Source organism: Castanea sativa, chromosome 7, assembly GCF_040712315.1.
Source record: "Castanea sativa cultivar Marrone di Chiusa Pesio chromosome 7, ASM4071231v1".
Lineage (NCBI taxonomy): Eukaryota > Viridiplantae > Streptophyta > Magnoliopsida > Fagales > Fagaceae > Castanea > Castanea sativa.
In genome coordinates this window covers 37,019,487-37,041,267 of record NC_134019.1, presented here as the reverse complement: position 1 = coordinate 37,041,267, position 21,781 = coordinate 37,019,487, and the positions used below count along the sequence as shown (strand labels likewise).

Here is a 21,781-nt window from a genome sequence, read left to right as displayed (position 1 = left end):
AGTGCAAAATGAGATAATAATTAGAATCCAATTCAGAATCTACTTGAATTTTCTCTCAGTTTTGGCTTGAAATAAATAAATTATATATATATATATATGTGTGTGTGTGTGTGTGTGTGTGTGTGTGTGTGTGTGTATGTAAGGGCAAGAAATATCTTAGGCTCACGGCCCACTTAAAACAATGGCTAGATCAATTCATCTATGGCCCAAAATAAAGAATTTATAGAGAGGGAACAATACAACAAAGAAATGGATCAGTCTAAGGGTCAGACAAGAAAGAAAAAGGTAAGATCTGTATATTAAATGAACCAATTTCCCTCATACAAGTCCTCCCGAGGAAGTTAAAGTTTCAATAATAAAGTACTGTTCGTGACCCTATTCCCACTATGTTCTTCTTGTCTTCTCTACTCTTCTTTTTCTAATCCCCCCCCTTTCTACAATCTCTCTTTCAAATATATATATATATATATATACTCCTCCCCACTTCTTATCTCAACCATCCATTTCTCACCTAACCAATCTCCTCCTTTGACACTTGTCCTTTCCTACAATTTGAAGAAGGTGGTGGAAAGAACCTGCTTATTCGTGACATGCGCTGTTCAGGTCACTTCCTCATTAATGCAACTAATAAAACTGTTGCCCACCATTCAATGTGGCCAGGAGGCTAGATGTAGGGCATTCAATGTGGAGCCCACAAGCTGCCCCAAACCGGAAACCTCCCCCCATGTCATTTGGCTTCCACTTGATAGGCTACAGAATGCCCTTGGACTCAACCTTGCATTTTCCCAAGCAACCCTCCTCCTCGGGCCTGTGGTCCGTGGCCATATCAACCTAGACTACGACCCTTAAGCTTCATTCTCGGTCCTCGGGCCCCCGCACAATTTACCTCTTAAACCAGTCCTCAGGCCCCCATAATATATATATATATATATGTGTGTGTGTGTGTGTGTGTGTGTGTGTGTGTGTGTGTGTGGGGACTAGGGGCATGGGTCATTCAGTCAGTGGATAGCAAATGTTAACATTAAAAGACAATTAAACATAGGATGATTCTAAAAATTAAAAAAAATTAGACAAGGGGCATGGGAGTGACTGAGTGAAAACAAAAGCAAATGTTAACATAACAAAATTTTCTTAATACAATTTAAAAAACCAACCGTTATCAAAGTTGAGTTGAATTATTAAATAAAATATTGTAAATGAGTGTAGACATAAACTAATTAATAAATAAAAGTATTCTAAGAAGTAATAATTAAAATTCACCAAACAACAATAATTAATATGTTTATTATATTTAGAATTAATAGACAATTTTCAAAATTTAATCTCAGCAACAATAATTAATATGTTCATTGTATTAAGAAACAATATGTCAAATAAACTTATATTACTTTATCTTTGTACGTAGACCACAAAATTTATTTCCTACCTATGATACATTTCATTACGTAATTGATGATTGAGCAAGCTGTCAGCAACCTTTGAAGTTCTCAGTACACTTATTACATGCAGAATTTCTGATACGTTGCACAAACCACAGAGAGGGCTTCTATCTGATTCATGGTTACGGTGTTCAATGATTCTGAATGAACCAATGAAGTTTAAACTTAGGGTCCAACTTGTGTCCAGTGGCCATTGAACCCGTTAAGATACGGACACATGTCCATATCGTAACTTGTCCAGTGGCCGATGTCATTGGACACAAGCTCCACCCTTAAACTTAAAACTAACGATGTCTGGCATGGATGCTATAGAAAACAGTTGAGAAGGAAAAACAAATTCACTCAGTTAAAGTGGATTTGTAATGATTAAATATAAGACGTTATTTCAAACTTATTAAACAAATGTTTTTTTTAGAACAAAATTTTCAAAGTTTAAATATATCTGTCATATATATAGATATGTAAAATTCATAGAAAGTAATTTATAATAGAATTTCATTTTTTAATCCCTTAATTTTAAATTCTCAAACCCAAATATGTAGTCTTGGCATGCTTAGAATTTGTAGATACAAGATAGAAATTCTACTATAACATAATCTAAATATATATATATATATATATATATATATATATATATATATATATATATGTAAGGTTTCCTCCTAGAAACTTGAACTCCGATCCTTACCTTTCATACCTCATAAGTTTTTATACTTGCAGAGTAACTATCACACTAAAGATGTACGATGGTGGCATGCTTAAAATTAAGAAAACTTGATCTTATTTTTGTTGATCAAAGAAAAGCTTGGTTTTAATTACCAATTGATTATTTTGTTTTTATAAGAAAAACATTTATTAGATGAGTAATACTATAATCACAAACTATTTTACAATATTTTTACAAAATATTCATGTGACCAACCTCTTATTGGTTTTCAACTAAACCCATCATTAATATCATTTTTTTTATTTACCGATATCACTTTTAGAATTACCATGGCTTTTGAGTAGAATTGCAGTTATCTTAGTATTAGAACCTTTTTCATTCTCTCTTATAAGTGTGTTTGTTATATATATATATATATATATATATAAAAGACTTTTGGAATCGAAGACTACTAAAGAATAATTCAGGAACCACCTACATTTTTTTTAATCTTTTGAGACGACCTTAGATATACTTAGTTTATTCCTTGCTAGATGGTACTTGGTACAGCACCAGAGAAGTCTTCTTTTTTTATCCTCAAGAGAAGTCTTTTTTTTTTTTTTTTTTTTTTTTTTATTTATATAGCAAAAGCACTAGAGAAGACTTAGGCGAAAAAATCAAGAAAGTACATTTTCTTTCGTTTAATTTTACCGTATTTCACCGCAATTTCCAACTCTTACCGATACAAATTTTTCTTTCCACTTCTTATTTCACCTTATATTCCACAAATTACAGCCCTTCAATTTTTTTTTTGAATTTTTTTTATAAAATAACTAGAGTTTAAAATAATAAAAAAAATTTAAATACATGACATATCATAATTGATGGAGTATAAAGTGAAACACGGAAAAGTAGGACAAAAAATTTATAAAAAGGATGCAACACAAAACATATCCATAATTAATTATATATTGATCTCTTATCCTTTCCCGTGCAAAATAAAAATCTTCTATCCTACTTTTTGGATATCCTTTAGTGCATTTGGATTGAACATTGAAGTCTTGCCCTTTTTTTGTTAGGATGAGGGGTCTAGGAGTTCTTTGTCTAAGATTTTCTGTTGAGCTATTGAATTATAAAAAGATCTTTTGTTGAATTTTAATGACGTAATTTATATTATATTATATATATGGGTTTTAATTAACTCAATTGATAAAATTTTTAATTGTTAAATAAAAAATTTGGGTTCTAATATTATCATATTACGGATGTCATACGTTCAAATCCTATTATATGACTTGTATCTATTGAAAAATTATATTACGTGCATATTAATGAAATTAATTTTATTATAAAAGTATATTTAAGGCACATCACCCATACTTGTTAAAAGATTATAGATTTGTTTGGTATTACAATAGAAAGTAGAAGAAATTAAGACAAAACTATGCCAAGATTTGCAACCACTTTGCAGAAAGGGAAGAGACGGGTTTGAATTGATAATATATATTCTATATTTGAATTTATTAAAAATATAGATGACAAAATGTAATATTATTATTTTTAATTGTTTAATTAAATGATTTGTAGTATTATATTTCCTTATGCAATTTTCCCCCCTTAGTTGCTATTAGTATTTTAGTCTTTAAATGAATTGCACAAGTTTAAGTGAACTACAAAAATAGAAAATAAAATAAGTTATGCAACTAGGGAGATTGACTTTAAACAGAACCCATGGTAGCATGCATGGACTAAAGTGTGGCAGAATGTAATGTGCAAATTTTTGATCAAATTGAAAATATATGGGCTAAATTAATCAATTTAAAAAAAATGTCCGAATGTTAATTAATTGATTAAACTGAAAATTTAAGGGTGATGTTATCAAGTTTTGGGCCACACTCTCAGTCTTCTAAATCCATTTGTTCTCTAAGTGTGTACTCTGGGATGGGCCTACCAATGGATTATTGGGCTTACCATGATTTCTAGTCTCTAATCAAGTGTCACCAAGAATGGGCTTTTGTTGGAGTCCAGACCCTCGTGAGGGTATTCTTGTAATTAAGGAAGATCATCATGGCTATATAAGTATATACAACAGAAAGCAAACCCTAATCCTAGCCATTGCCTCCATTTTTTGGGTTTTTTTTTTATTAATAATAATAATAATAATAATAACAATAATAATCTATCTCTTAGCATTTTGAAACACATTTAACATAACTTTTGATAAAATTTATGTAAATAAGTTATTGAAAACATGTTTGGTTTTTATAAGTTTCAGTTAGCTCAAATATATATATTTTAATATTATTGTATTTGTATCTTAAAAAGAAAGAGCTACAGACAAGAAGCAATATGCTACAAAAAATAAAAATAAAAAGCATAGCTATATTCGTATAAAAAAATATCTAAAAGTTTAAGCATAATAAGCTTCTTCTGAGTCACATTAGTGTAGAATTTTGGTTCATTTGGTCCATTGGATACACTTCAATCCATTCGTTCCAATTTGATCGATTTTGATTCACTTCTATCCAATTCAGTCTATTTGGTCAAATTCAGTCTAATTTGGTCCACTTTGGTTATTTCAATTAATTTTGAACTAATTAGGCCTTAAAATAATAAAATAATATTATTTTTTAGGAAATATAATTGTAGGTAAGATATTTCCTAAAATATATCTTATATTTTATTCTAATATTAGAACTCACAACCAAACTTATGAATATGTTTAGTTATTCCATTATAACATATTTTATTCCCAGTGATAAATAATATCATTACTATTAATTGTAATCCTCATTTAGTATACCATACATGTTCTTAGTTCTACATGTCTCTCCATCTTTATCATTTTTTCTCTTTCTTTTTCAAATTCTAAAAAACAGATCCAATCATGCACATCTATTCCTACCTTCCTACTAAGCTATCTATCTATCTATATATATATAACTCAGAGAAAATTTAATTAAAATTTGAACTTAGAATCTAATTTTCCGTCATATCTCTAAATTTTATGGGAACCACATCACAATTATCCACTTAAGTTTTTTAATTTTTGTGCCAAGTGAGCTAATGAATGCAAATTAAATACTAAGAATCTAATATTAATGAGCTATAAATTTTTTTTAAAAAAATCACATGTACTTAATAAAGTTACCACATGTCCTATTTTATTAAAAATAATATAAAATTATCATAAGTAGTATTAAATTTAGGTAAGAATTTTAATATGTGACTAATTACATTAACTTAAAAAAATAATTTGACTAATTATTTATATTATTATAGTAAAAAATTTGCTTAATTTTAAATATATCAATGCGTTTGCATGAGTTATATACTAATTTCAAATAACAGCAATCACTCAAAACTCAATTAAGAAAGTGTGGGGAGTAAAAAGATCTTAATAGGGATAAGGGCCGTCGGGCCTTACTAAGGAAGGCCGACCTGCTCTTGGGTTTAGGGCTTGTTGGTACTTTAGGTCGGCCCATATGCCGAGGATCCGAGGATCCAGCCGAGGATGTTTTTCCCTCGGACTGACACCAGAGAACCCGGGACTTCATGGTACAGGTTAGGGAATGACACGGTCAAGACCAGTGGTTAAAGGGGGTGAACCCTTGAATGTCCTAGAAGCACCGATGTTGGGAAAGTGTCAAAGGTAAAGGCTGCTACCTCCACATTAAAGACCCTGCACCTACCACCCTGGCCGCATTAATGGGGAGGTGACACTTGAACAGTGGAAGGGAAACTTCTAGTTACTGTTCAAAGGCACTAAGAAAAGAAATATCTAGGCTAAGGGAGGAGTTGGGGCAACACGTGTATAAAGTATTAAAAAGAAGAGTATTTAAGGAAGGACCTAGAACAGAAATGGGGGGGAACTATTTGTAACTAAAAAGAAAAAAAAGGAAAAGAAAGAGAGAAAGATAATATAAGAATAGCTCTCGGTTTACGTCCGAGGAGATCCATTCACATTACTCCTTGCTGTTTCCAAATACTTGTAATCTTTAGTTTGTCATTTAATCTTCACTCACTTCTAACCTGGGTTTCAAGCCCACACTCTTACAAATTTTTATTGTTTAAGGCTCATTGGGCCTGAGCCCATAATTGTTCTTGGGTTCAGGTGCAATTGTGCCCTTACAATTGGCGCCGTCTGTGGGAAACCTAGTCTAGAAGTAGTAGGGATATTATGGCAGGCTTAGGCTCTCACCATGCAGAGTCATAAGGATCACAACCGGAAGATCATTTCGAACGTCTTGAACGTCATAGGGATCGTGAGGGAAGCGTCCATACAGAATATCCAGGGGCTAGCCATACTCATGGAGGGGGTAGCACTACCCATGATGAGGGCTCTAAATCCATGCAGAAGGAAATTAATCGTTTGAAGAGGAAGTTGCGCCGTGCTAAACGTAAGGTTTCCCCATCCTCATCTAGTTCTTCCTCAGAGAAGGATAGGGGAGTTGGCTACAGTTCAAGGTCATATTCCCCCACTAGTGCAACATCCTCCGGTGAGGAGGATGACCAATCAACTCGCAGACGTAAGAAGCTTCGTTCTAGGGGCTTAGGCAACGATACCATGAGTAGGGCGTTGCACCAACTCTCTAAATCTCCGTTTTCACGGAGGATTGAGAGGGGGAGGCTTCCCAGGAGGTTCACCCAGCCCACCTTTACCATCTATAATGGCCGGACTGATCCGGTGGAGCACGTGAGTCACTTCAACCAGAGGATGGCAGTGCACTCTCACAACGAGACTTTGATGTGTAAAGTCTTCCCCTCCAGCTTGGGACCTGTGGCTATGAGATGGTTTAACGGTCTCAAATCGGGGTCTGTGGGCTCGTTTGGGGAACTAACTAGGGCATTTGCTTCGCGGTTCATTACTTGTAGCAGAGTCCCTCGGCCACTGGACTCGTTGCTATCCATGGTCATGAAGGAAGGGGAGACACTGAAAGCATACTCCGACAGATACTAGGAGATGTTTAATGAAATAGACGGCGACTTTGATGAGGTGGCGCTTAATACCTTTAAGGTAGGCCTCCCTACTAATCACGACCTAAGAAAGTCCTTGACGAAAAAGCCCGTCCGCAGCGTACGCCGTCTTATGGATCGTATTGATGAATATAAAAGGGTAGAGGAAGACCAGCAGCAGGGAAAAGGAAAGGAGAAGGTTATCCCGCAGGAGAGAAGGGATTTCAGGTCGGACAGATATCACAACACCAAGCCGAGGAGGGATTACTTCGGACAATCCGGCTCGGCAACCCCCCAGGCTGTAAATACTGTGTTCCGAGAACCAGTGCATCAGTTGTTAGAAAAAGTTCGTAAAGAGCCCTTCTTCAGATGGCCCGGCAAGATGGCAGGGGACCCTGCGAGAAGAAATCAAAACCTTTTCTGTCAGTACCATCAGGATGTGGGCCACACTACTGAGAACTGTCGGACCTCGTGGAATCATCTAGAGCAGCTCGTCAGTGAGGGAAAGTTAAAGCAGCACTTGTGTCAGCCCACTGGGCAGGTCAGTCAAGCTGGTTCAAACAACCAGAGGAACAGTTCATCTCGGCCAGCATTGGGAACGATTAATGTTATCTTCGTTGCACCTGGTAGGACCGGTTCAGGTCCCACTAGGGTTATGGCAGTTTCCCATCAGCAGGCCGAGGATGGGGGTAGTAGGCCGAAGAGATTAAAGAGCACTCTACCTGTCTTGGGTTTTTTCGAGGAGGATAAAGTAGGGACTATCCAGCCCCATGACGATGCTCTTGTGGTTACCCTCAGGATAGGGAATTATGATGTAAGGAGGGTGATGATAGATCAGGGCAGCGGTACAGATATCATGTACCCTGATCTATTTAAAGGGCTGAGGTTGGAATTGGAAGATCTAACTCCTTATGACTCACCTCTTATAAGCTTTGAAGGGCGAGCCGTTGTGCCGAAGGGACAAATCTGTTTACCCGTTCAATCCAGCACAGAGACAGTTGAGGTAGATTTCATTGTGGTTGACGCGTACTCTCCATATACAGCCATCCTCGCCAGGCCATGGCTGCACGCTTTGGGAGCTGTTTCTTCCACCTTACATGTTAAAGTGAAATTCCCCTCGGGGGAGCATGTTGAGGAAATCCTCGGCAGCCAGGTAGTTGCTAGGCAGTGCATATCGGCTGCGGTGCTTCGTTAGTCAGAAATTGAGTCATCAACCTTTCCCATCCAGGAGTCATAGCAATTAACAGCTCCGGATGCACCTGGAGCGATGACAGAAAATGAGGCTGTTTGTGAGGAGTTAGAGAAGTTTGTAATAGCAGATGATCCAGAGAGGTTCTTCCAAGTTGGCATACTTTTGCCACACCAAGAGAAGATGGAGTTAGTGAAATTTCTGAAAGACAATTTAGATGTTTTCGCGTGGGACCCCTATGAGGCTCCAGGCGTAGATCCGAACTTTATTTGTCATCGTTTAAACGTCAATCCTGCCATTGTTCCGAGGAGGAAGCCACCTCGGCGATCTTCCCGAGAGCATTCTGAAGCTGTGAAAGAGGAAGTTCTTAAACTCAAAAGGGCGGGGGCTATCAAAGAAGTTTTCTACCCTGAGTGGTTGGCTCATACTGTTGTTGTTAAAAAGAAGAACGGCAGGTGGAGAGTGTGTGTAGATTTTACTGATCTGAACAAGGCCTGTCCTAAAGATTCGTTTCCAATGCCACAGATTGATCAACTGGTAGATGCTACTGTTGGACATCCTCGGATGAGTTTCTTGGACGCCTTCCAGGGTTACCATCAAATTCCCTTGGCGTTAGAGGATCAGGAGAAGACTGCTTTCATTACTCCAACCGGGAATTATCATTATAAGGTCATGCCGTTTGGGTTAAAAAATGCTGGGGCTACTTACCAAAGAATGATGACCCGAATGTTCGAACAGCAACTGGGGAAATCCATAGAAGTATATGTGGATGACATGGTGGTGAAGAGTAAGACAGTGTCTTCGCACATGACAGATTTGGCCAACACCTTCCAGATATTAAGGAAATATAGGTTGCGCCTTAACGCCTCCAAATGTTCTTTTGGTGTGGGGTCTGGAAAATTCTTGGGATATCTGATTACTCATAGGGGTATAGAGGTAAACCCATTGCAGGTTAAGGCTGTTCAGAATTTGCAGCCGCCTCGGAACCCAAAAGAGATTCAAAAATTGACCGGAATGATTGCTGCGCTGAATAGATTTATTTCTCGGTCAGCTGACCGGTGCCGTCCTTTCTTTCAGTTGTTGAACAAGTGGAAAGGGTTTCAGTGGACCGAGGACTGTGATATAGCTTTCCAACAGCTTAAGCAATATCTTTCTCAGCCACCCATCTTATCTCGTCCTGAGGTGGACGAGGTTTTATTCGCTTATTTGGCCGTGGCTATTCATGCGGTGAGCTTAGTCCTTATAAGGAATGAAGATGGAGTGCAGAGACCAATTTACTACGTTAGTAAGTCCTTGAATGAGGCCGAGGTGCGCTATTTGCCCTTGGAAAAAGCGCTTCTGGCAGTAGTCCACACCACGCGCAAACTTCCTCACTATTTTCAGTCTCATACTGTGGTTGTTTTGACCCAGTTGCCTCTCAAGGCTGTGTTGCGTAGTGCTGATTATTCTGGCAGGGTGGCAAAATGGGGGAACCATTTTAGGAGCCTTTGATGTTAAATACAAACCTCGCACTTCGGTAAAGGGGCAGGTCCTCGCTGATTTGGTGGCGGAGTTTACTGAACCATTGTTAGAAGAAACTTCAAAGGAAGCACACATGAGTGAAAAATCAGTTGGTGTGATCACAGCCGTATCGCCCTCGGCTTGGAAAGTTTATGTGGATGGGGCTGCTAATCATAAAGGGTCTAGGGTTGGACTTGTTCTAATGTCCCCTGAAGGGATTGTCTTTGAAAAATCTTTGAGATTGGCCTTTTCGGCTACTAATAATGAGGCCGAGTATGAAGCAGTCTTGGTAGGCATGCGAATGGTACATAAGATGGGTGGCAAGGAAATCCATGTGTTCTCGGACTCTCTGTTAGTGGTCGGCCAAGTCATGGGGACCATGGAGGCTAGAGACCCCAGAATGCAGGACTATTTGGCCCAGGTTAAACGTCAGCGAGCTGAATTCGACTCCTTTGCCTTAGCTCATATCTCTAGGAGTGGAAACACTCATGCAGATTCTTTGGCTACATTGGCCACATCCTCGGCTCAAGGTCTACCAAGGGTTGTTCTCGTTGAGGATCTGGTAGAACCTTCTCTTGTAACTGCTAATGCACCTCGCATCCATCTAATAAGGCCTGGTCCTAGCTGGATGGATTCGATCGTATCTTTTCTTAAAAATGACATTCTTCCTGAAGACAAGGTCGAAGCAGAGAAGGTACGTCGAAAGGCGCCGCGTTTCTGGTTGTCCGAGGACCAGAAGTTATACAAACGATCCTTTTCAGGACCGTATTTGTTGTGTGTACACCCTGAATCAACAGAATCATTACTGGAGGAATTGCATGAAGGAATTTGTGGGAGTCACACTGGGGGAAGGTCCTTAGCCCATAGAGCCCTGACTCAGGGTTATTGGTGGCCCAATATGCAGAGGGAGGCTCAGGACTATGCCAGAAAATGTGATCAATGTCAGAGGTTCGCCCCTAATATCCACTAACCTGGAGGGGTTCTTAACCCTCTCTCCAGCCCTTGGCCTTTCGCACAATGGGGCTTGGACATTGTAGGGCCATTCCCGAGAGCTGCTGGAAACAAAAGATGGCTGCTCGTAGGGACGGACTACTTCACTAAATGGGTTGAAGTTGAGCCCTTAGCCAATATCCGAGATGTTGATTCCAAGAAGTTTATTTGGAAGAATATTGTTACTAGATTTGGTATACCGCATACTCTTATCTCGGACAATGGCGTTCAATTTGACAGCAACGCCTTTAGGCAGTACTGTGGTGACATGGGCATCACAAATAGATACTCTACCCCAGCTTATCCTCGAGGAAATGGACAGGCTGAGGCCGTTAACAAGGTCATAGTCAACGGGCTCAAGAAGAGGTTGGATGATGCGAAAGGCAGATGGGTAGAAGAGCTCCCTCATGTCTTGTGGATGTATCGGACCACTCCGCGCAGGTCCACTGGAGAAACGCCATTCTCTATGACTTATGGAGCCGAGGCGGTGATACCATTGGAGTCTGGATTTCCTACTCTAAAGACAAGTTCTTTTAGTCCAGAGAATAACAAAGAACTTCTAGAGAGAGATCTTGATTTACTTGAAGAACGGCGTGAGGCAGCTATGGTCCAAATGGCCTATTATCAGCAGAAGCTAAAACAAGGACATGATGCCCACGTGAAGCTAAGGCCACTTGCGCCTGGTGATCTTGTGTTAAGGAAAGTTGTTGGCACTTCTAAAAACCCAGCTTGGGGTAAGCTAGGACCTAACTGGGAAGGTCCCTATCGCATTGTTTCAATAGCAGGCATAGGGTCGTATCGGCTAGTTGACCTAGACGAAAGAATTGTACCACGTCCATGGAATGTAAATAATCTTAAAAGGTATTATTATTAATGAAAATGAGTTTTTGTCAATTAATATTTCAAAGTTATGAGTAGCTCGATTTTTGAAGTAACAATTCTAAAGAATCAAACGAAACTTGGTTAAGTGCTGTCCTCGGACCACAAACCTTGTGGAAATTGATGTCTTGTCATTTGTTAAACGAAACCTTAGTTATGCCGGGTCCTCCTACCTCCTACTTTGGGAAAATTAACATTTGAAGTTCTTGTTCTAAAGAATCAAACACAAACGTGGTTAAGTGTACTCCTCGGACCACAAACCTTGTGGAAATTGATGTCTTGTCATTTGTTAAACAGAACCTTAGTTATGCCGGGTCCTCGGACCTCCTACTTTGGGGAAATTAACATTTGAAGCTACAGATCTAAAGAAACAAACAGAAAAAAGGTAAAATGCCCTCCTCAGACCACAAACCTTGTGGAAATTGATGTCTTGTCATTTGTTAAACAGAAGCTTAGTTATGCGGGTCCTCGGACCTCCTACTTTGGGAAAATTAACATTTGAAGTTACTGTTCTAAAGAATCAAACAGAAACTTGGTTAAGTGCTGTCCTCGGACCACAAACCTTGTGGAAATTGATGTCTTGTCATTTGTTAAACAGAACCTTAGTTATGCCGGGTCCTCGGACCTCCTACTTTGGGAAAATTAGCATTTGAAGTTACTGTTCTAAAGAATCAAACAGAAACTTGGTTAAGTGCTGTCCTCGGACCACAAACCTTGTGGAAATTGATGTCTTGTCATTTGTTAAACAGAACCTTAGTTATGCCGGGTCCTCGAACCTCCTACTTTGGGAAAATTAGCATTTGAAGTTACTGTTCTAAAGAATCAAACAGAAACTTGGTTAAGTGCTGTCCTCGGACCACAAACCTTGTGGAAATTGATGTCTTGTCATTTGTTAAACAGAACCATAGTTATGCCGGGTCCTCGGACCTCCTACTTTGGGAAAATTAACACTTACAGTTACAATTTTTAAGAATTAAACGAAATATTGCTTAAGATTTGTCTTCGGACTACAACTTTGATTAAAGTTAACTTCTGATTATGTCTGGATGTTAATACATTACTGTTTATTAAACTCGGACCTTAAGTTTCATATCTTCAAGTGTTAATCAATTTTGTGTAAGGAATGGTCCTCGGATCTTACATCCTACTAGAAACAGTGTTATGCATTGTAAGGGCTTAATCATTATATGAAGTCCTCTTTCCTTTTTAATCAAGGCATTGTTCAAACGTATTAACTATCTCACCTTGTATTAAATCTTTAGTAATATACGCATGACTATGTGGAAGTTATGATTGTGCCATCCTTGGAGTTAGATTTTTATACTCTGAGAAACTTTTGATATGACTTAATGGGAAACTTTTGTAATAAGTACGAAAAAGAGTAAAGTAGAAACAGAGACAATTCAAGTGAAAAGTAAACGAAATCGTTCTTCATTAATCAATTGAGTATGCATTACATATAATTCAAAAAAAAAAAAGGAAAAAGAGAGGCCCTAAGCTAAGTCCTAAGTTGTTGGAGGAGGATCTTGCTGAGAGGTACTAGTGCCCTCGGTCTTTCTCAACTCCAGCTCAAAAGGAGTCATAACCTGTTTTCCTTTATCCGCTGTCTTCGTTGAAAGGACGATGGGTTCCACTGTCTGGCTTAAATCCTTCTCTGCATCCCCTCCTCCTTCCTTCTCTTTGTTGGAACCAGAAGGTTCTGTAGGATCAGGAATTTGCTGTGGAACCACTGGAGGTAAAGCAGGAAGAGTTGTCTCAGGGGTAGGAGCAGCAACAGGAACCTCTTCAATCTCCTGTATTTCTAGGGGAAGCCAAACGTTCTCGGACTTCCTCAAATCCGAAGATTGGGGAACTCCTGCTGCGTTTAAAGCTTCCCCCCATACTTTTTGACAGTATTCGCGGCATAAAGCCGCGAACTCCTCTGTCAGCTGCTCCTCGGTGGTTGCAACCCCTTCATCGAAACTTGCCTGCTTGGCAGCTTGAAGAGAGAGTTGGAAGGAGCTGGCTTCTTCCTTCATCGCCGCGCTGCTTCTTCGCATCCGAGCATTCCCTTTGAGCTTGGGAGAGCTCTTCATCTCTTTCACGAAGGAGCGTGCCGTCCTTCTATCTGGGTCTTCATAGTCTTCAAGTTTGACTCGACCCCGTTTTTCTCTCTCCTCAGATCTGCTACCTCCGAGGTCAGCTTTTCGTTCTCGGCAAGGGCTGTACCCAAGGACTTCTCAGTCTCCACCCTAGTTTCGAACTCAGCTCTGGCTATTTTCCGAGTGTCTTCAATAAATTTTTCAGCTACAAAGACCTCCTGAATAGCCTGCAACAAAGTATGATGGAGTTAGGAATAATAAAAACAAACTTACTTATAAATATTGTTAAAAGGAGAAACACTTACCAGCGCTAAGTCTCTTTTTAGGGAGAGGAATAGTTGTGGCTGGCCCATTTTTTCCAAGGTCTCCATGTCCTTGGGCAGCAGAAGAGGGCGTTCCAGGACCTCGGCCAGGTGGTGAGCATGGCCTTGTTGAACCGCCCTTATACTGGACTGGCAGGAGATGGGAGCGCCGTCCAGCCTTAGGTCGGGGGACCAGGTGGTCGGTGCTCGGCGCACTACAGCCTCATCCCTGATTTCCCCGAGTTCAACTGAACGGGCTCTACCCTTGCCCTTGTCCAGCTTCTGCTGCTGGGCCGGTGGGAGTTGTTGGCGTGGTTTCTTGGGCTCTTTATTAGTCGTCCCATCATTATCCCCCTTCCTCTTCTTCTTGGGATCCTCGGCTAGTAATTTGGGTTCAGCTGGAGGAGGAGGAGGAGGTAAAGCTGGGGGAACTTGGGACGTCCCCGTTTTCTTCTTCTCTGCAACTTTGGCAGCCGTGTTGGTGAGGAGACCCTCCATTCGTCCCATGTCTTCTTCTACGTCGTCTTCGGGCAGGGCAACCACAAACCCAGCAATTCCAGAGGCCTCGGTGGCTTCTTCTTCCTCGTCGGAAAGTACCACAAACTGGTTCCCGCGAGGTCTCTCGGTGTCTTCGAGATGGAATTGATCTATCTCGTCGTCAAGTGTGTGTGAAGAAGACACCTGCTCTTCTGGAATGACAGTTGTTTGTGAGTGCACGGCGAGCGGGACTGCTGCTATCGGCCGGTTGTACAAAATAGTGTTAGGAGCATCCGGGAGGTCACGGTCGTCCAAAAAATGGGGCCGAGCTACGTTTATCCTCTTTCGTCTTTGGTCGCCGGCAATAATGGCATCCTCTATCTCCTGGAAGTCTTTGGAAAGGGGGGTGTACCCTAGAATAAGATGAGCAGCCCGGAGTTGTAGGTCTTCACTAACGAACACCTCGGAGCGAAGTACTCGGTTTAGATCGGCAACGTTGCAGTGACTCAGACGAGGACGCACGTGCTGCTTATCTGCAAAGAAGACGTCAAAACAAACAAACCTGATTAGATTCACACAAATATTTAACAAGTTTAAGTAAATACAAATACGCATTTCTGTGTGTGTGTTAGGAGAAGTTGTGTTGTGGGGAGATTAATCCTACGGCGTCGCACCTGGATCCCCCCACTGAACTGGACAGTGGAAGCCATCGTGCCAGTTCCCAGACACGATCAAGTAGTCGTCCTTCATGCCTTTGTTTGATTTGGGCAGACAGGAGATTAGCCTAACGGTGCTGGACCGAGATTTCATGTAATAACCTACCTTAGAGAGTTTGTGGGACTCATATAGGAACACGACATCATGCCATGTGAGGTTTAAACCCATCTGCTCGTTTAGAGCATCTACACTACCTAGAACTCTAAAAACGCTTGGAAGGCATTGGTCGGGGCACAACCGGTGGTTGCGAAGATACTCCCTCATTACGGGTTTCATTGGAAGGGTCATCCCACCCTCTATGAAGGCTATCATAGGGATGATAACCTCTTCCTCTTTCCTAGAACCGGCCACGGCTGTTGCCGGGCAGTATTCTAGCCCTACGTCACTGGGAATATGGTATTTAGCTCTAAAGCCTTCCATCCCAGCGGCGGTATCAACTAGACACTTAAATTTTCCCATTACAGAAAGACGATAGACTAAACTTTAAAAGGGAGAGTGTTTGTATTGGTAGCCGAGGACAAATATCGAGGAGAAAATGTTAAAAATAGGAGCAAGAACTTACAAGGTTGAAGGTGTGCAAATCTCCACGGTTTTCTGCAGAGTAAGGTATGATGGCTGATGTCTTGATGGGATTACCCCCTGAGGAATTAAATGAAGGCGCGGGTTCCCGAAGCGTCACGACGTGCGAAAAGGCGGCCTCGAAATTATGTCCGTCCCGCCTAAAATTTCGTGGAGTAATGAGAACCGGTGGATGCCCATCTCACCGTTGAACGTGGGGGACAAAGAGTAACTTACAGTAATAAATGCGCGCGTTTTTGAAAATAAAACCGCCAAGTGTCATCTTCTAGGACGCGAAACGATTTCCACACGTGCCATCACTTATAAAGTGTGTGGAGTGGATCCTCGTCAAATCAAAACCCTATTTTTCTCCTCGGATGTCGAAAATTAGAGTTTTGAGGGGCTATTGTGGGGAGTAAAAAGATCTTAATAGGGATAAAGGCCGTCGGGCCTTACTAAGGAAGGCCGACCTGCTCTTGGGTTTAGGGCTTGTTGGTACTTTAGGTCGGCCCATATGCCGAGGATCCGAGGATCCAGCCGAGGATGTTTTTCCCTCGGACTGACACCAGAGAACCCGGGACTTCATGGTACAGGTTAGGGAATGACACGGTCAAGACCAGTGGTTAAAGGGGGTGAACCCTTGAATGTCCTAGAAGCACCGATGTTGGGAAAGTGTCAAAGGTAAAGGCTGCTACCTCCACATTAAAGACCCTGCACCTACCACCCTGGCCGCATTAATGGGGAGGTGACACTTGAACAGTGGAAGGGAAACTTTTAGTTACTGTTCAAAGGCACTAAGAAAAGAAATATCTAGGCTAAGGGAGGAGTTGGGGCAACACGTGTATAAAGTATTAAAAAGAAGAGTATTTAAGGAAGGACCTAGAACAGAAATGGGGGGGAACTATTTGTAACTAAAAAGAAAAAAAAGGAAAAGAAAGAGAGAAAGATAATATAAGAATAGCTCTCGGTTTACGTCCGAGGAGATCCATTCACATTACTCCTTGCTGTTTCCAAATACTTGTAATCTTTAGTTTGTCATTTAATCTTCACTCACTTCTAACCTGGGTTTCAAGCCCACACTCTTACAAATTTTTATTGTTTAAGGCTCATTGGGCCTGAGCCCATAATTGTTCTTGGGTCCAGGTGCAATTGTGCCCTTACAGAAAGTATGAAAATGCCATTTTGTTTATAATAAAATTCTTTATATTGATTTCTTTTTCACTTTGTCTTTCTCTTTGTCTTTCTCTAATTGCTCCGCACTAGTATAATAATAAAATACTACTCTACAATTAAACTTCCTCACGCGTGCTAGAGTATTGGTAGTCGGTGGCTTCAACTTGGAAATAAAATCAATTTGATATTTTTAGTACTGTTGACTTCAGCTGACAGTTGAGTTTGATCTAAAAACAGTGTTTTTCTCCTTCTGCTGCTTCAAGTCTTTACAGAGACAATTACAGCCACTAGAGAATGAATGAAATGGAAGAGATAGAGATTGTCATAGTTGGTGGTGGCATTTGTGGTCTTGCTACTGCTCTTGCTCTTCATAGGTACTGCCTATTCACTTTTTTTCTTGACTTCTTTTTTATACCATGTTCAGTAACTTATAACTTCTGGGACATATAAAAAAAACAAGAAAAAGTGAAATATGGAAATGTGTATAGGAAGGGTATAAAAAGTGTAGTACTGGAAAAATCAGAGACACTGCGTGCAACAGGAGCAGGTATCACTATTAGGGCAAACGGTTGGTGTGCTCTTCATCAACTTGGTGTTGCCTCAAACCTCAGACTAACTTCCCTCACTGTGCAAGGGTATGTCCTTTTTATTATTTGATAGATGTGTCATATATCAAATTCATAGCTTAACACAAGAAAAAAGATTAGTGAAGTAGTTGTTCAAATCCAAGTCTATATGTGTGTGTGCAATTGTATATTTTCTTATATTAATGTATACTATTCAACACAGGGGGACAAATATAAGTCTTGCTAGTGGAAAGCAACAAGAAAGACCATTTGAGTAAGTTCCTGTGCTTCTAAATTCGCCATCTTTACTGTGTGTGTAGAGGCCAAATCTGGAAATTATGTGTACTGCAACTCAGTAATTTTCAAACCAAATGATATGACAATAATAATGCCTTGAGTTCCAACTAGTTGCTTCAAATTTCTTTCTTTCTTTATCTATGTCTGAGGCCATATTCTTCAAATATTTTGCATAAATGAGCTACTTAAATTTATATATATATAAGCATTGTTTCTCACTCAAGACAGATACAGAATGATATGTTGAATATGTTTCATCACTTGATTGCATTCAAAATGAAAACAACTACTTCTAAAGTTAACAAAATTCGTGAAGGGTATGATGAGAGAGTTGATTGAAGACTCAAAGCCTATCCTACTTAACAATGTAATATACACAAGAAGTCCTTTAAAATGGGGAATAAAAATCCTTAATAAGGATTAAGGAACCCTATAACCAATTTTTCAAGATGTCTACAGGAAGGGGGAAATTCGATGCTTGAGGCGAAGTGAGCTTATTAAAGGCCTAGCAGAAAACTTGCCACCTGGCACAATACACCTTGGATGCCAAGTACTCTCCATTACACTAGACCCACTTTCTCCCCATTCAATTATTCAACTCCAAAATGGACGTACCATCAAGGCTACGGTATTCTTTCATTAATTTTGTTTAGACAGTTGGATTTACATAATTTTTCTCAATCAAATTGGATGACATACCTTGTGTAGTTATTGTGAGCATCACTTTACAAATCTTATTATCAATTTAAGGGTCTTTGGAATGATTTTTTGTGGCCAATTGGAGCTTTCTCCAGGAATGTACATAAACATTGCTGAGGCAACTCAAATCCTAAGTTGTGTTAATCAATCTCTTCAAACAGCAGAAGACTCATTTGAGACTGCTGATCAAATTCTGGAATATTATTAGCGAGAATAATTTATAGCCACCACTTTTTGACATATTACTTCTGAATTCAGACACCCATCTAAAGCATTCAAAGTCAAGGTGGCTATACTGCTACAGACCTAAAGTATTAACGAATATACGATGAAAACAATTTGCTTAAAAATTTTAATCTCTCCTTAGTATTACTTACAATCGAAGAGAGTTTAATCCTTCTTTTTTTAAGTAAGAAATTATTTTTAACCTTTTACCGATCATATCACAGGTTTTGATTGGATGTGATGGAGCCAACTCAGTTGTTGCAGGTTTTCTTGGGCTAAAAACAGTGAAGTTTTTATCATTATCACAGGTTAGAGGTTTCACTAAATATCCAAGTGGTCATGATTTCAAAAATGAAATTGTCCAAGTCATAGGAGGCCATAGTAAGATTGGGAGGATCCCAATTGACAATAAGTTGGTCTATTGGTTTGCAACTCTCAAAATGAATCCAAAAGGTACACTCCAAGATGACACAATTTATCTTCAACTGTTGCTTCTTTATGCATGTCACAACCTAAGGAAAGCATCATGTTGATATATACATCAATGCCATACCTCAAAAGAACTAGTAAGTAACAATTAGGTTTCATCGATCTAGTTCAAATCCAATATAGGACACACACTTACACAGATACAATCTAATGATTCTAATCTAGTCTATCCCGAATGTCCTTGTCAGGTTGTGCCCCCAAGCCATATGACATTAACACATCTACGCCAGACATTAAAAAGACTCGTCAAGTTATAGTTGCAATTCCCTGTAATTGTTTATAGAGCCCAAATCAACCTAGTATACATCTGATGTTGGACCTAGTACACGTTCACACAACACACTCATCCAAATCAATCCACATAATCAAGGGAATTGCAATGTACGTTCAAAAAATTATTGTTAGAGATAGTAACTTATAATTTAAATTGGAAGTAACATTGATCTATAGTCTAGGTATGGTAAGGATACATTGAGAAATTTCAATATACCAGGCTAGCGTTGGAAGTACTATAAAGTATTTGGAATTGCAAGTGAAGATTTTCATTGTTCTCTCCCATGAATATAGGCATACTGTCGAACAACATAAATCTCTGTGTTGATATTTTCTCTTTTCTCTCTATTTTTCACTACTATTGCTAAGATCCTAAATCTTCAACAATTTTCCATTTGAAAGTTGTTTAGTTTAAAAGGGTAAAAACTACATTGCACACCCATGGAATTTCGCATGAGCTTGGTAGCGTCAACCATGCCAGTCAAAAGGCATCAGCCTATCAGTACCTAACAAGATAGTTACTAGCGACAGCCAGTAAGTTCAAGAATTTGAGAGTTAGTGTTTCTACTTTCTAGGCACGGCAAGTAAACTTCGAAAGGCATCGGCCCATCAGTACCTAACAAGATATAAAGTGTACCTATCCTCATTTTGAAATAATTCAATAGCAAGAAAAGTTCTTTGATAAGACTATCTAAGTTCAAGTAATAATTTGGCAGCAACCCCACACTCTGCTATAAATTCTGCAGTAGAGGAATGGAAGTAGCTTGTTGATTTGTAGTTTTGAGCCAAACCTGCAGTTTGTTCCCAAATGCTCCCGCTGTTGACAGTCCAGGACCAATTGTCAAGACAATCACAATCCAAAATAATCTATGATTAAGGATACAAGTGTTCCCATATAATCTCAAAGTAACATGCATATTGATAGAAACTAAATTTAATGATATTTCCCCTGCAGTGCCAATATGTTACTTGCTTTCCCGTAATTGTGTTGTTACTATGGCAGCAGGTTCAAATTTTCACAGAAGTGTTTATTTATTATATGAGCAGATGTGGTTGCGAAGGATCCAGAGCTCCTTCAACAAATGACTCTTGAATCAATTAAAGGCTTCCCTACAAAAATGTTAGACATGGTAAAACACAGTGACCAAGACTCTCTCTCTATCTCACGTATGAAATATCAAGCACCATGGGACATACTACTAGGAAGTTTTAGAAAAGGAACAGTGACAGTGGCTGGAGATGCCATGCATGCCATGGGTCCGTTCTTGGGACAGGGTGGCTCAGTAGCTTTAGAAGACGCAATCATCTTAGCAAGATGCTTGGCACGAAAGAGGCATGAAATTGATACTAAGACCAATGGAAGCCAGGTGATAGCGTACAAAGTTGGAGAAGCATTGGATCAATATGTGAAAGAACGGAGGATGAGATTGGTGCAGTTGTCAACACAAACTTATCTCACTGGTATACTAATAAAAAATCCACCATTTCTAGTGAGATTTGTATGTAACATCCTAATGAGGATTCTCTTCAGTGACACCACTGCTCATTCTCAGTATGACTGTGGCCGCCTCTAAGATATGGTGTTTTAAGTTGAATTGTAGAATCTATAGGGAATTTTAACTTCGTTTAGTTAGGATAAAAAAAAAAAATTGCTGTTTAAAACAGGTACTTGTTGGGTGTGAAGCCTTGTGCAGTGGTTGGTCTCAATAATACTAAAAAATAATTTCTGTTCATCTTGTATTATAATCTATTTGAGTCATCTTTCTATGTTTTACTATGACTGAACCATTGCTGCATCTCCAGATGTGTAGGATTTGTTTTGTCCGATCTTTGAAGAAGCAGTTTTCTGTTCCTCTAAAACAGCACATAAGGGAGGCCTGCTATAAGAGTGGCATTTTTAAATCTTAAGTAACTATATGCAAATTGATCTTCAGTTAATAAGGATTGTTGTGCATCATTGCAGAGAGAAGATTAACCAGTCCAATTTCAACTCTTTTAACACCCATGAGAAGTTAATTTCTTGTTACTATAGTTTCACACTGTGTATGTCTAAATGCTAGTAAAGTATGAGAACAAGGACCCCAATTGGACAGCTCCAATGAATACTCCTACATTAATAGCCTTTATAAGAGGGTAGGAGGGTGATTTCAAAATCAAATGACAATGATATTATATAACTTTATGAAGTGCAATGGCGGACTTTTGGTTCAAATTCTGGCAAATTATTAAAAAGAAGGGAAAAAAAAGGCCCTACGGAAAGTCCATTATGTCCACCCAAAAACTGTGTACCTCATGAAGATCTTTATAAAGGTGCCAAAGGTCATT

The 21,781-nt window shown here is 39.4% G+C and overlaps 1 protein-coding gene across 1 annotated transcript; it reads left to right on the top strand.

The window, feature by feature from the left end:
• Positions 1–17,066: 17,066 nt before the first annotated feature.
• On the top strand, positions 17,067–21,161 carry LOC142643648 (monooxygenase 1-like). Its single transcript, XM_075818347.1, has 6 exons — positions 17,067–17,281; positions 17,396–17,542; positions 17,697–17,747; positions 18,230–18,398; positions 18,919–19,147; positions 20,504–21,161. The coding sequence occupies exons 1-6, from the start codon at positions 17,202–17,204 to the stop codon at positions 21,028–21,030; spliced, it is 1,203 nt and encodes a 400-aa protein (XP_075674462.1). The 5' UTR covers positions 17,067–17,201; the 3' UTR covers positions 21,031–21,161.
• The last annotated feature ends 620 nt before the right edge of the window (positions 21,162–21,781 follow it).

Excerpts from the sequence above, each read along its gene's own strand:
- LOC142643648 (XM_075818347.1), top strand. The coding sequence starts at position 17,202 with ATGAATGAAATGGAAGAGATAGAGATTGTCATAGTTGGTGGTGGCATT. Across the intron at positions 17,543-17,696 it reads ACTTCCCTCACTGTGCAAGG|GGGGACAAATATAAGTCTTG; the intron begins GTATGTCCTTTT and ends TATTCAACACAG. Across the intron at positions 18,399-18,918 it reads GACGTACCATCAAGGCTACG|GTTTTGATTGGATGTGATGG; the intron begins GTATTCTTTCAT and ends ATCATATCACAG.